This window comes from Sturnira hondurensis, unplaced genomic scaffold, assembly GCF_014824575.4.
Source record: "Sturnira hondurensis isolate 20B ecotype Veracruz unplaced genomic scaffold, ASM1482457v3 Scaffold0004821, whole genome shotgun sequence".
NCBI lineage: Eukaryota > Metazoa > Chordata > Mammalia > Chiroptera > Phyllostomidae > Sturnira > Sturnira hondurensis.
In genome coordinates this window covers 366676-381531 of record NW_028077452.1, presented here as the reverse complement: position 1 = coordinate 381531, position 14856 = coordinate 366676, and the positions used below count along the sequence as shown (strand labels likewise).

General features: G+C 41.1%; 1 protein-coding gene across 5 annotated transcripts in view; it reads left to right on the top strand.

Annotated features, from left to right (window-relative positions):
• STK24 (serine/threonine kinase 24) overlaps positions 1–14856 on the top strand; it is a 120714-nt gene that overhangs the window by 83136 nt on the left and 22722 nt on the right. For all 5 annotated transcript variants that reach the window (XM_037046067.1, XM_037046066.1, XM_037046064.1 and 2 more), the window contains 3 exons: positions 793–849; positions 5687–5795; positions 6085–6242. In XM_037046067.1, coding sequence (XP_036901962.1) covers positions 793–849; positions 5687–5795; positions 6085–6242 — 324 coding nt within the window. The remainder of the gene's footprint in view (positions 1–792; positions 850–5686; positions 5796–6084; positions 6243–14856) is intronic.

Here is a 14856-nt window from a genome sequence, read left to right as displayed (position 1 = left end):
ACATTAGCTGCCATCCCACCTTTGCAGTATTGCCTTTCCCTTTGCTCACAGGGACTGAGGGTCAGTCTCTGCACCTCAGGGCTGCAAGACAGTAGCAGGTAAGTGACCTAATCCCATGTGTGCTCTGGCGCCTCCTGGCTGACACCCAGGGTGGTACTTGTGTGACAGGTGCTGTCCTTAACTGGCTTTGGGAAATGGTTCTCAAATGCTATTGCACTTCTGGGCCACTAAGGTTGTTTAAGAATAACACGCGCCCCCCACCCCCCGCCCCCGCCTCCGCCTCCCTTTGCATCTTCAGGGATTCTGGTTTATGAGGTCTGGAACACACTGCCTGGAAGAGTCTGATTCTGGGGTCCAGGCCAGACTGTGAAAGTCCTCCTCTGACATTGTGTAGTTTTTTCCTGCGCTCGACTCAACTTCGACACACTTCTCTCTTTTTTTTTTTTAAATATTTTATTTATTTATTTTTAGAGAGAGGGGAAGGGAAGGAGAAAGAGTGGAAGAGAAGCATCCTGTGTGGTTGCCTCTCACGTGTCCCCTACTAGGGAACTGGCCTGCGACCCAGGCATGTGCCCTGACTGGGAATTGAACTGGCAACCCTTTGCTTCATAGGCCCATGCTCAATCCACTGAGCTACACCAGCCAGGGCTTGGACACACTTTTCTTGATGATGTATGGGTATTAATAAAAATTACTAGTTTCAAAATAACAAAAAGACCCCCCTTAGATTATTTAATTTTTGGAGAGGTTTGCTTGTTTTGAAAGTAATTTATCTCAATTTTGTTTTTGTAGGATACTAAATTGTGGATAATAATGGAATACCTTGGTGGAGGCTCTGCACTAGATTTGGTAAGTATTAAGTTGGAAGCCAGTGCACAGTCAATAAAGCTCTTCTTAGTAAATCTTGATTTTGAATATGATTCTGTGCTTACCCATTTCTGTTTCTCTCTTTTATGTTCCATGAAAAATGGACCAAACTGTTTCTTATAATATGTATTCTTGCTTCTGATACACTGAAAATTATAGGTCTACTTTTGAAACCAGTTTCGTTGTTTCTTGGGAAATCCATGAGTTCATTCATAAAAGCTGAGAAGGATTTTGTCTGTCATCTTACTGAAGAACAGTTTGTTAGTTTTCCAAAACTGGCTTTAACTTTTGTAGAACTGAAACCCCATCATTGTTTCAAATAGTAACTTAGCTTGCAAAATATGTGGGTAATATTTTAATTTATAATTTATTAAAATTAGAATGTTTAAAAATTAAAACACTTTCAGGAGTAAGAGACTGGCAGTGTGTGGTGGTTGCAGTGTGGTGCCACATATGATAGTGGTGGTCAGGTTATGAGTGTGTTTATGGTGGAGCGGGGCCAGCACCAGTGGCCATCTCCTACCTGGTCTTTACATGCTGTGCCATTAGTGTGCCCCCCTGTCTTCCACACAAAGTAGTGGAAGCTAGGTATGGTGTGACCTCAGAGTCACAGTCTGTGACTTGTGTCTTATGGTAAAACATAGTTTACACATCACTGATGAGATGCTCAGAAATAAGCAGTGAATCATAAGCATTGCTTAAGTATTCCTTGAAGTGCAATATATGCAAAACAAATTTTTAAAAGAACTCACACAGTTGTTTAGCACTTGACATTTCATCCCTACTGTGGTTATGCAGTGAAATTAATGTAATCAGCTCTCTTTTCCTACCTGAACGGTAAAGGCTGGGCTGTGGGATGAGTGGTGATTTCCAAGACAAGCCTCTCATCATTTTGGTGTTAGAGTGTGGGTCCTGCCTGATAGAAAGTTGTCAGGATGAGGAGTCTGCATTATTCACGGCTCTCAGAATGAGAACTGAAAGAAGCCCATGTTTGTTAGTGGTTATGGTCTACACAGATTTTATTCACTAAGGAAAGAAATGCACTTTGATTAAAAGGAGCTTGCTTTTTCATAGTTACATTAGCAATTCATAGCTTTTTGGGAAAGGTAAACCTATAAAACTATAAATTCCTAAAAGACTTATATACCCAATTTAAACAAAGTCATCTAATGTTATAAACCATAAAGGCAATTGGTCAAAATGATGTTCAAAGGAAAGTTAAAGAAAACAATTTAATATGCTATAAACCATTACATTAAAATGGGAAAAGAGACAAAACAGCTGGATAAATGTTATAACTTAACTTTGCTGCTTTTCAATAAATATTCACATTACACAAGGAAATTTTCATTTCAGTTTTACTCTTTTGGGAAATGCTACAGGACTGTAGAAAATTGTCTCACTTTGCATAATTAGATTTTCTATTATATTAAGTGAATTTCATTTGTGGCATGTACAAAGTTGTTTGCAGGGACTTTTTTTTTTTCTGACCTTGAATCCTAAGAGCAGCAGTTCTCTCTAAATGTTGTAATTTATTCATTCTTAAAACTCCAGTAATTTAACTTCTTTGGTGGTAACTTTATGGGAGCTTCAAATTGAAATCTCTGAAATTTTAGACATTACAGTATAAGAAGTTCAAAACTCTCCACTTTAAATAAAATTCTATATGGTATGAGAGTCCCAGCAGACTGCTATCTGCCTTATACATCAATAGTCCTGGTGACAGGAACTAGGCATCCCTTTTTGGAGATCCCTAATCATCTCATTTTTATTGATGATGAGTTGGAGACACTAGGAAGATGGGTGTCACATGCAGCCAACAGAGCTGGACTTTGGGCCTTGTTGTGACCAGGTATAAAGCCTGTGGCCTTCCCTGACACCATGCTGTGCTTCCCCTCCCTCTGACTTTGTTGTTTCTTTATTCATCTTCTCTCCCTTTTCTGTTGGCTGCCTGTACTCAACTCTCTAGATGAGGACAGACTTTAATAATGGGATACAAGAATTATTTGCATGTTGAAAACTTATTATTATTTTTAGATGGCCTTGTGTTTATAACAGATTTAAAAAAAAACAGTGTTGTTGTCACACATAACAATTTGATAACTATGTAGAGGTGTTTGAAAAACTTAAAAATGTGTCTGCAACGTGTTTTTAAAAAAATGAGATAGCATATTCATTAAGGGTTGGGTTGAGCTGCTGTTGTTAGTGGCCCCAATGTCTCACACATGGTAGAAGTTTATTTCTCTCCCACATGTGGGGGTCAGTGGACTCTAGTCCATGTGATCTTCAGGGTCCTGCACTAGTGGGTGGGTCTACCATCGGTAACCTGTGGCTTTCTATGGTCTTCAGTCATTGTTCTCTCTGGCTGCCAGTGTTTCAAGGCCAAGACCAAGAAGGGAGCATGTGTCACCTCTGCTCATATTCCACTCGGGAGAACTTACTCACGTGGGCAGACTTGCTGCTGCAGAGGCTGGTATATGTGGCATCTTGTTGGGTGGCCATGTGCCTGGTTAGTAGTCTCTATTGCAAAGGAAGAACCAGAGGGAATTAGAAGTCATCCAGAGATGAGGTACAGCCTAAATTTTTTTCCTGGGAGTCTTTCTTTTATAAAGATTATTTGAAGATTCCACAGTTCTCTTAATGATAGAGACTACCATATTTATACTGTTTAGAAATGGTGGAGAATGCTAGTATGTGACTCCAAGAAGTTAGCTCATCCTGGTCTCACCCACTGGTGAGGATCTCTGTGATGTAGAGAGCAACTGAATACTGCTGATAGTACCCTTTGACCCCGAAAAGGACCTCTACTTTACCCTCTTCACCCCTGGTGACTAAATCATTGGTGGGTGGTGTTTAGGCCACATTTAAATACATATATTAATCAGAGAGCCAGTTCTCAAATATCCAGGGGAAGATTTTTCTATGTTTTTCTCAACTCTTATTTCCCCTTGCTACAGGCTGCTCTACTGTTTCTTTCCGAGACGATAATAGAAGGAAGGTTAAAGTTAAGCTGAAGTCTAGCCAAATGTTACTGATAATTGGCTTGGGGCAAAATGTGCTGGAGGAGGAACTGGAACTTACATTCTGTGATACGATTTTGAACAACTGGATTATATCCTGTGTTCTAGTGTTGTCACTAAGAGAAAATACACCAGCATCTCTGCTTTTCTTTCCTCTTTCCCCCAGTTTATGAGAAATAGTGCCTTTTCCTCATTTTGAGTATTAAAATTTCTACTTTGCATGAACACTCAAAAATAGATATGGAGAAGACAGGGAGGGTTCCAGACTGTGCTCTTTTCAGTGGGTGTTTCTTGAAAATAAGACTCTTGGTCAGATATAACTGGGGGAAGTTAGCTTCTGTGAAACAAAGTGTGTAACATGTTGCCTTTGAGGTAATGTTTGGATAGTATCTGAATTAGAATTTGGGTTACTTTCTGGCAGGCTAGTTGGTACAAGCAGTGTGACTGAGTGTATAATATACAGTAAGACTATAGTTAGTAGCACCATTCTCTTACACCTGTGTCTTGAAGGTGAGGGAGCTGCAAAGCAGCTACCAGACAAGCCCACTGACCCTGCCATCTTTTTTCCACACTTTGTGGGTTTTTGTGTAGACCAGGTTGGGCAACTGAGCAGAGGAGACACGGATCACTAGATGAACAAGAAAGCAGTTCCAGACTCAAGTAAAGCTGTAGTGAAGCAGGAATTGTGTCTCAGCTGCCCCCTGTCTTAGACCCCATAAACAACTGTGCTATCACCACTGTACCAGTGAAGGCCATGATACACACAGGAAAATAGCATCAATCAGAACTCTACTTTTCAAGGAGTGTCTTAGTTTATTCCCTTTGGTGTAAAGCATATCAACCTTTTTAAAATGTAGTGAGTGTCACAGGATTGTGTGAATTTGGGTTATGTTGTCAAATCTGAAAATGCAATACTGAGGACCATTGTTCAGAAGAAAAATTAATATTAGAATTCTGACCCCCACCAGTTTTATTACTAGTTCAGGGAGTGTTCAGTTATTTTGCTATAATTATTAAGTTGTGGTTGAATTCCCTGCTGTGCAAATGATGAACCTACCCAATTTGAACTGAGCTTTAGAGCCTATTTTTTTTCCTTTTAAAATGGGCATGTTTCTTGACATTTCTTCCTTACATCTTTATACAATTATGGCTATTAAGAAGTCAGTATCAGTTTCTTTGAGTTTCTCAGAATGAAGGTTTTTCAGAAGAAATTATTATCTCATTTGGGATAATATAATAATAATTTTTGTTTATATATACAAAATACAGCAAAAAAAATCTCCATCATCAGGAATTGAGTTCTTTCTCCAGTCTTCCCCATGTTTTAACATTTAGGCTTAAAAAATTCTGGTGCAGGGGTAGCCTCAGAAAGCAGTAGGCTCTCAGGCCTTCTCTTTTGAACTACTTGTGTTTTTATTACTATTACATATGCTAAGACAGGGCCAAGCTGTTTTGTACCCTATCCAGCAAGTGCTGTGAGCTTCTGGGCTTTTGCTTTCTGGACTAAAACCTGTTATAGCTCAACTTGTAGCCATGGCAGTGCTGACCATGGGCTTTCTCACCGGTCCTACTTTAATTCTTAGCCAGCTTCACTTCATTCAGCAAAGTCATTTTCTCTGGTTCATTGTAGTTGTTTGTAGGGCCCTTTAAGTAGATTTTAATTGGACAAAAATGCCTGTTTTGGATTAGAGAAGTTTTTAGATCTAATTATTCTCATCTATTTAACATGAGTATTAATTTTGTTTTATCATTTCAAACTTATAATTATAGAAGTAACTTTAATACTTTTTTTTTGTTAGTTAGAACCTGGCCCTTTAGATGAAACTCAGATTGCTACTATATTAAGAGAAATACTGAAAGGACTTGATTATTTGCATTCGGAGAAAAAAATTCATAGAGACATTAAAGGTAAGAAAGCATATTGTTTTTCCTTCAAAATACCTAAGGTGGGTAGGAACATGCTATAGAATTAAACTGTGCTCCTCAAGGGAGGTTGTCCTATGGGTTTCTGTAGAGGACCTTCAGCTGCATGGGGGTGAGTTGACTTTGAGGGGTGTCTAACCAAAAGTATCCCTTGGTGCCTTTTCTTACTGAAAACATGACCTCATTGGGAAGAGAATGTACACATTCCTAAAATGATAATGGATGGAACAGCGCAGCAAACAATCCCAGGAGGCGTCTTGGTTTTATTTTGCAGCTGCCAATGTTCTGCTCTCTGAACATGGAGAGGTGAAGCTGGCTGACTTTGGAGTGGCGGGACAGCTGACAGATACCCAGATAAAAAGAAACACCTTTGTGGGCACCCCTTTCTGGATGGCACCCGAAGTCATTAAACAGTCAGCCTATGACTCAAAGGTTAGTGTTGACACATCATGCTTGTTGGGTCTGGAGAATTCTCTACTTTTGTATTTTCACTTTCTAGTTTTTCCAGTTAGAGTGAAGGAAGTAGGTCATAAAGGTCATTCTTGGACCTTGGTTAAAAACAGATTTCTTCTTTGTCCCCTACTATATCATTTAATACCTTTTATTTATCCAGTCCACAGTTAATAAGTTTTTTAGCTTAAACAATGTCAGCTTGGTGGTGGTGGGGAACAACAAGAAAGGAGGGTGTTTGAAGATGGGTGTGGAAGGATGGAGGATCATGGTGGTAAGCACGGTGGAGGCAGCCAGTAGAAGCATGTGGGGTGTGGGCCCACAGAGAGGGATCCAGGGTTGTGAACAGGAATGAGTGAAGGAAGAGGACCTTGGACCATATTCGGAATGATATTTTAGGGGCAAGGACAGATAGAGATCCTACAAGTGAAACAGAGAATCCACAAAAATGTAAGGCCAGATTCTAGAAGGAATAGTGCTTTTAGTGATTGCTGCAGATTTTTTCTCTCATTATTTTTAGTTCCCAATTAGTATCTTTAATCTCACAGGCTCCTAGCCATCATGAGACAAAACTATAATTCCTTTTTTCTAACCTCTTGTACGTGTCATATTTTTCTGCATTTCCCCTCCCTCTTGCCCTTCAACTCTCTTAACCTTTTTAGTATAGACTAAAAATCTAGAGATCCTACCTCTTGGATCTCAGATTTAATTCCAGTCTCCCACAGGCTGTCCCTTTTCAGCCTCCAGGATAGGAGAGCTGTCTAGTCTGTCTAGTCTGTCTAGAGCTGTCTAGTCTGCTTGTTAGGGCTTTATCCTGTGTGATGGATAGATTACCCTATACCTATTTGTAATCTCTGCAGCCACTTTTAATATTGACCTTTTGCTGGGGACATCTCATTTTAGGCCTTGACAAGGACTTACATGTTCAGTGTATTCTCTTTATTTTAAGCTCAGGTTCATTTATTGAAATTCATAGGCCTACATTTTGGTAGGGAGTTGAATCTAGATTTCATAACTCATTTGATTATACCACACTGATTATTCTCTTTCTAGTAAATTAGCTGATCAGTTGTGGCACATGTGATTCAGGATTTAGATCTTCTGTTTTCATTGTTCACTTTATAGTTACTCTTCAAGAATTGTCCTGGCTGCCCTGTTTTCCACCCCGCCTTTCTAACTAATGCAGGGTCTCTCTGGATGTTTGCCAAAGGCAGGCTCTGAGAAGCAGAAATTTTAATATATCAAAAAGCTTTCCAAAAAAAAAAAAGAATGATTGAGGAGAACCTGTTTGTCAGCTACCATAGTTGTAACTCAAGTTTACACAGAGTGCCTGCCCTAAATGAAGCTTTTCTCTAGTGCAAACTAAGTTAAATCAAAATTCTATAAATCTGGGCTCTAGAATCACATTTGAACTTAACATTTTATGCACTACAACTTAGAGGAAATTTAAAAAAGTATTGTAACCCTTCAAGTTAGAACAGGTTTTAGAAGACTTACTCAACAGAGACTTTCATGGCTCAGAAGTGGTTCAAGTTACTTTTGGGAAACATAATTCATCACCCGAAAGAGTGATTTCACTGTAACAAAAATAAATTTGAGTTTATCTTCTAAAAAAAAAAAAGCTTTGCCACTTTATTTCTTGGAGTTCCCTGCCCCCCAGGTGTTAAAGATCATCATGTTCTTATCTGATCAGAAGATGCTACATTATTCTTTTTAGGTAGATTAAAAGATGCTATCTCTTAATAAGATCAAGGAATAAATCAAAAGATACCTTGAAACAAATGAATATGAGGGTACAACTATCCCAAATCTGTGGGACACTGGGAAAGCAGTCCTAAGAGAGAAGTACATAGCATTGAAGGCCTATCAAAAAAACAACAAAAAGCTCAGCTAAATGACCAAACTTCACACTTAAAGAACTTGAAAAGGAACAACAAGCAAAGCCCAATATGTGTAGAAGGAAGGAAATAATAAAGATCAGAGCAGAAATAAATGAAATAGAGTCTAAAAAAAGATGGAGAAGGTCAATATATATCTGTATCAGAAGATCAAAACAAGAGCTGGGTTTTTTGGCAAGATAAACAAGACTGAGAAACTTTTAACCAGACTCATCAAGAAACAAAGAGGAAGAGCCCAATTAAATAAAATCAGAAATGAAAGAGGAGAAATAACAGACACCAAAGAAATTCAAAGGATTATAAGAAAATATTATGAATGATTACATGCCAACAAACTGGACAACCTGGATGAAAGGGATAAATTCCAAGAGATACACACTCTTCCGAAAATAAATCAGGAGGAATCAGAGAATCTGAATGGACAGGTTACATGTAATAAAACTGAAGGTATAATTTAAAAAATCCCAACAAACAAAAGCCATGGACCAGATGGCTTCACAGGTGAATTTTACCAAACATTCTGAGAAGAATCAACACCTTTCCTTATCAAACTATTTCATAAAAATGAAGAGTAGAGAGGGCTCCCAAACTCATTTTATGAGGCCAGCATTATTCTAATTCCAAAGCCAGATAAAAATACTACAGAGAAAGAAAATTATAGGTGTATATCATCTGAAAAATTATGAACATAGATGCTAAAATCCCCAGCAAAAGTGAATACAACAATGCATCAAAAAAATCATACACCATGATCAAGTGGGATTTATTCCGAGCATACAAGGATGGCACAACATTCTCAAGTCAATAAGTGATTCATCACATAAACAAAATGAAGGATAAAAACCACATGATTATATCAGTAGATACCGAAAAAGATTTTGATGAAATCCAGCAACCATCTATGATAAAAATTCTCAGCAAAGTGGGAATAGAGGGAACATACCTGAAAATAATAAGGCCATGTATGACAGACCTAGTGCCAGCATCATACACAATGGGCAAAAACTATAAGTGTTCCCCTTAAGGTCAGAAATAAGACAGGAATGTCTGTTTTTACCTCTACTATTCAACATAGTACTAGAAGTCCTAGCCAGAGCAATCTGACAAGAAGAAGCGATAAAAGGCATCCAAATTGGAAAGGAAGAAGTAAAGTTGTCTTTATTTGCAGATGACGTGATACTGTACATAGAGAACCCCAAAGATTTACCAAGAAACTACTAAAACTGATAAACAAATTCAGCAAAATAGCAGGATACAAAATTAATATTCAGAAATCAGTTACATTTTTATATGCCAACAATAAACTAACAGAAAGGGAAGAAAACAATTCCATTAACAATTGCTTCAAAAAAGAATAAAATACCTAGGAATAAACCTAACCAAGGATGTTAAAGACCTGTCCTTGGAAAATTGTAAGACGCAGAAGAGAGAAATTGAAGAAGATACAAATAAGTGGAAGCACATACCATGTTCATGGATAGGATGAATTAACATCATTAAAATGTCCATACTACCCCAATCTATAGATTCAGTGCAAGCAATTCCTGTCAAGATTCCAATGGTGTATTTCACAGAACTAGAATATTTCCAAGATTTATATGAAGCTACAAAAGGACCCTTATAACACTTGCAATCCTGAAAAAGAAGAACAGATGGAGGAATCATGCTACCTAATATTAAACTATATTATAAGACCATAGTAATCAAAACAGCCTGGTACTGGCACAGAAACATAAATCAATGGAATGGAATAAACATCCCAGAAATAAACCCATACCTTTTTAGTCAATTACTGTTTGACAGAATAAGTAAGCACATACATTGGGCTAAAGATAGTTTATTTGATAAATGGTGTGGGAAAAATTGAATAGGTAAGTCCAGAAAAATGAAACTAGACCATCTTCTTATACCACCACAGTAACCAATTCAAAATGGGTCAAAGATTTTATACCTCTGAATTTCTGGTTAAGATGGTGGCATAGGTAGACATGGCTTGGCTCTTCACACAATATAGAACAGCCATCATTCAAGAACATCAGAAATCAAGTTGAATGGAAGCCTGGCAACTACGGAATTGATGAAACTGTTTACATCGAGACTAGTAGGAGAGGCACAGATGGGAAATGGGCTGGTCTGACGCCCACGTGTGGTAGATAAAAATTTGGAAGCAAGCATACCCAGACCCACACCAAGCCCTCCTGCCAAGGGTTCCAATGGCAGGAGGATAAGTCCCCACAAATTCTGGCTGCAAAATCCAACAGGGATTGAGTTGGTGGAAGAAAGTGCTGGAGCCCCAAGCATTTCCTCTTAACTCACACATGGACTCACCTACTTAAACTCCCTCTGAGCTCCAGCTCTAGGGTAGCAGCTTGAAGGGCACCAGGGGAATACTGAGAGAGGCTGCATTTTCTGGCATCAAGGTGAGCAGAGGCCATTGTCCCTTTTCTGGGTCATCCCTCCTGCAGAGCCATGGAGCAGGAAGGCAGGTACCATATTTCAGACTCCATCACCTCACTAATACTGTTTGACCTGCCTTGGAGATCCCCAGAGACCCCACCCCAACCAATTTATGGGCCAACCCAAGCTGCTTTTTCATATGAATGGCTTTTTCAGATCTTAATTCATGCTTCAACTTCCTAAATCACAGGTGACAAACACAAGGCCTGCAGGCTGAATCTGGCCCTCCACCTTCTTTTATCTGGTCCTCCACCTTCTTTTATCTGGCCCAGTGCATTGTTTCTACTCCATGGCAGTGCCAAGCTCTCACTTAACTGTTAAGGAGAAGTTACATTAATACACTCCTAAAATTACATTCACCTCTTTGAAGGCAACTGTGAGGTAGATGTAGCCCACGGTGAAAATGATTTTGACACCCCTGGCCTAAATCCTATCAAATAAGCAATATCTGGCCTCAGTGAGCTCCAGGCCGGGCAGTAGCAGCAGCCAACTTAGATTCACAGCCTGACTTTGTCTGAGAATCTCCAAGCCCACTAAAAGCTTCAGCCTTCTCAGATTGTTTTACAGCTCAGGGAGAATGGCCTCAGGCAAAACACAGGTAGGTGTTCACCTTGGCCTGCACCACCTGGGACACTCCAGGGCCAGTGTACCCAGTGAACAGCTACAGTCCACATTGGTGTACTGCCACCCAAGCCCTGCACAGCTAATCTTCCATGGAGTTCGGACTCCATCATAGCAGTGCCAAAGAAGGAGAGAAAGAGCAAGATATTGGAAATCTATTTGAAAAAATAATGCAAGAAAACTTCCTTAATTTGGCAGAGGAAATAGACATACAAGTCCAGGAAGCACAGAAAGTCCCAATCAAGTTGGACCCAAAGAGGACCACACTAAGACACATAATTAAAATTCCAATTTTTAAAGATAAAGAGAGAATCTTAAAAGCAGCGAGAAAAGCAGAGAGTTACCTACAAAGGAATCCCCATAAGACTGAGCTGATTTCTCAAAAGAAATTTTGCAGGTAAGAAGGGGCTGACAAGAAGTATTCAAAGTCATGAAAGGCAAGGACCTACATCCAAGGACCTCTACCCAGCAAAGCTTTCATTTAGAGTAGAAGGGCAGATAAAGTGCTTCCCAGAAAAGGTATAGCTAAAGGAATTCATCACCAAGCCATTATGTGAAATATTTAAGGGACTTACTTAAGAAAAAGGATCAGATTTGGACTGAGGAGAGAAAATGGCGGCGGAGTAGGACGGAGCGACTGCAGTTCTCCTACACTTGGGGGAAAATCCTGGCAGATATACAGAAGAACAGCGCAATCAATTCCCCAACCAACAATTCCCCAGCATTTATGAAAATAAGAGACCAGAGATAGTGACGAACCAGACAGCTAGAGGTCCTTGGGGTCTCGGGGACGCAAGTAAGGACGGAGGCGGTCAGACCGGTGGCAGCCATTACCCTGCACGTAAAGACCTCGGAGCCGCGGCTGCTGCAGCGGTTGAAGCCCAGAGGCTTCCTTCCGTCTGTGCCCAGTGACAAGGGTGTCTGCCACGGAGAACTCATCGGGAGCCTGGCAACCCTGAGAAAAGTCAAGGGCAGCGGCAGTGGTGGCGGCGGCGGCAGGACGGCAGCCATTGGCTGGCGCATAAAGACCTTGGAGCCTTGGCTGCCTCAGCGGTCGGGGCACAGAGGCTTCCCCCTGCGCCCAGCGACAGGGGCGTCTGACACAGAGGACTCATGGGGGCCCCGGCACCTGTGAGTAAGGACAAAAGCGGCAGTGGCAGGGCTGGCTGCCCTCGGGAGCCAGGCACCCCAGAGTAAAGTCAAAAGCAACAGCGGCAAGACCAGCAGCCATTGGCCGGCGCGAAAAGACCTCAGAGCAGCTTCCAGGGCCCAGAGGCTTCTGTCTACGGCAGGAATCGGGGCGTCTGCCACAGAGGACTCAGCGGGAAAAGCGGCAGTGGCAGGACCGGCTGCCCTGGGCCAGCCCAAAACGCCTCAGAGCCGCCGCTGCCGCTGTGTTAGGGGTGTAGAGGCTTCCGTCTCTGGCCAGTGCCATGGAGGACTCATAGGGAGCCCAGCACCCACTGGAGGATTGGGCCGGCTCCAGGGTCCCTGGAAGAGCTGGCTCCCTCCCTCACCATCTAGGAGGGGCTGGGTGGCAGAGACTTGTCTGCCTAGGTGTGCAGGGAGGGTGGCAAGGACAGGGGGCCGTGTTCAGTTGCGATCTCTGTGGTCGCCAGCCCACCATCCTGCCAGCCCAGGAAATTTGAGAGGAGCATTGTCCTAACCAGTCAGGTTGGGGATTGGGCTGGGCTGAGAGGCACGCTTTCTGGAGAAGTTTTTACTGGAAAGTGGACTGAGGTGTTCTGTGAAGGCAGCTTGACTTGCTTCTCACCCAGCCACAGGACAGTACCAGATCCCGTGGGACCAAGGCAGCCTGTCAGGTGGGCGGGCGCCTGCACCCCAGTCTGGTAGCCTGGCTGGTGGGCGGGTGTGCGCCTGGGCCTACAACCCAGCCCACAGAGGGGTCCCACCGAAACCAGAAAAACCGGATTGGACAGTTTGAAACCAACAAGGAAGGAGTTTTTGTTGTTGGGTTTTTTTTGTTTTTTTGTTTTTGTTTTTTACTTTTATTTTTAAACTTTTTTCAGTAATCGTATATATTTTTTAATTTTATTGTTGCTGTATCTTTCAGTACTCTGTTCCTCTCCTTTCTTTTTTCCTGTTTTAGTCCCTCTTCATTTCACCCCAAACTTATTGCTTTTTCCTCACTTCTCTTGCCCTTTTTTTGTGTGTTTGTTTGTTTGTTTGTTGCTTTCTATAGCACTGTAAATACTTCACAACACATCTCTCCAGTCTTAGCCCACTTTACAGGTTCCTGAATTCTATTACTGTAGTGATTAACTCTACTTGCTCACACGCTACGTCTATTTACTATTCTTTACTCTCACCTTACCTCAAAATCTGACCACCCGCAACCTCACTGCTTTCTAGATACAACTCACAAGCCTTCCCTCCCCAACAAGAGGCTTATCTTTGGTCTATCCTTTCCTAGAGGTGGCAAATTGGGTTGAAGATTACAGTTAACACTATATAGAGCCTAAAGATCTTCTATCTCTTCTCTGCCAGCTGTGACTGTAAATATCATAAAGTACTCTCCTGCTGTCATAAACCATTTTGCCTCCCCCTCCAGCTGATCACACACACACAAAGAAAGGAGTAGGTGGAAGCAGAGAACATCAAGATACCTGCAGGAGACTGTACCACTGAATTTCACAGGAATTCTACCACAGAAGTTCACACCATAAACCTAGGGAGTCAGAACAGATCAATTTAAGAAGCTGAAGCTAACAAGAAGAGTCTCATAAGCAATGGGAAGACAAAGAAACAATGCCCAAATGAAAGAAAAGGTGGAAGTCTCAGAAATAATGTTAGATGAAAGAGAGGCAAGTCAGCTATCAGATATTGAATTCAAAGCACTAGTTATCAGGAAATTCAAAGAGCTCACAATGAGCTACCAGAAACTAGAGGGGAGCTACCATGAGCTCTCCGCAAACTATATCAACATGAAAAAGGAAATAGAAACTATCACCAAAGGACAAGAGGAAATGAAGAATACAATTTCGGAACTGAAGAACACAGTAGAAGGAATGAAAAGCAGGATCGATGAGGCAGAAGATCGGATCAGTGAGTTGGAGGACACAGTAGAAAGAATCTCCCAGAAAGAGCAAGAAAGGGAAAAGAGGCTCAAAAAGAATGAAGATGGACTAAGAGAAATGCAAGATAATATGAAACGTAATAATATCCGAATAATAGGAATACCAGAAGGAGAAGAAGAAGAACAAGGGATAGAAAACCTATTTGAAAGAGTAATGATGGAAAATTTTCCTAATTTGATGAGAGAAAAAGTTACACGAATCCAGGAATCACAGAGAGTCCCATTCAAGAGGAACCCAAAGAGGCCCACTTCAAGACACATCATCATTAAAATGGCAAAATTTCAAGACAAAGAGAGAATCCTAAAGGCAGCAAGGGAGAAAAAGGAAGTAACATACAAGGGAGCCCCAATAAGGTTAGCTACTGACTTCTCAATGGAAACACTCCAAGCAAGAAGAGAATGGCAAGAAATATTTCAAGTAATGAGAACCAGAGGCCTACAACCAAGGCTACTTTACCCAGCAAGGCTCTCAATCAAGATAGAAGGCCAAATAAAGAGCTTCCAAGACAAAAGAAGTCTAAAA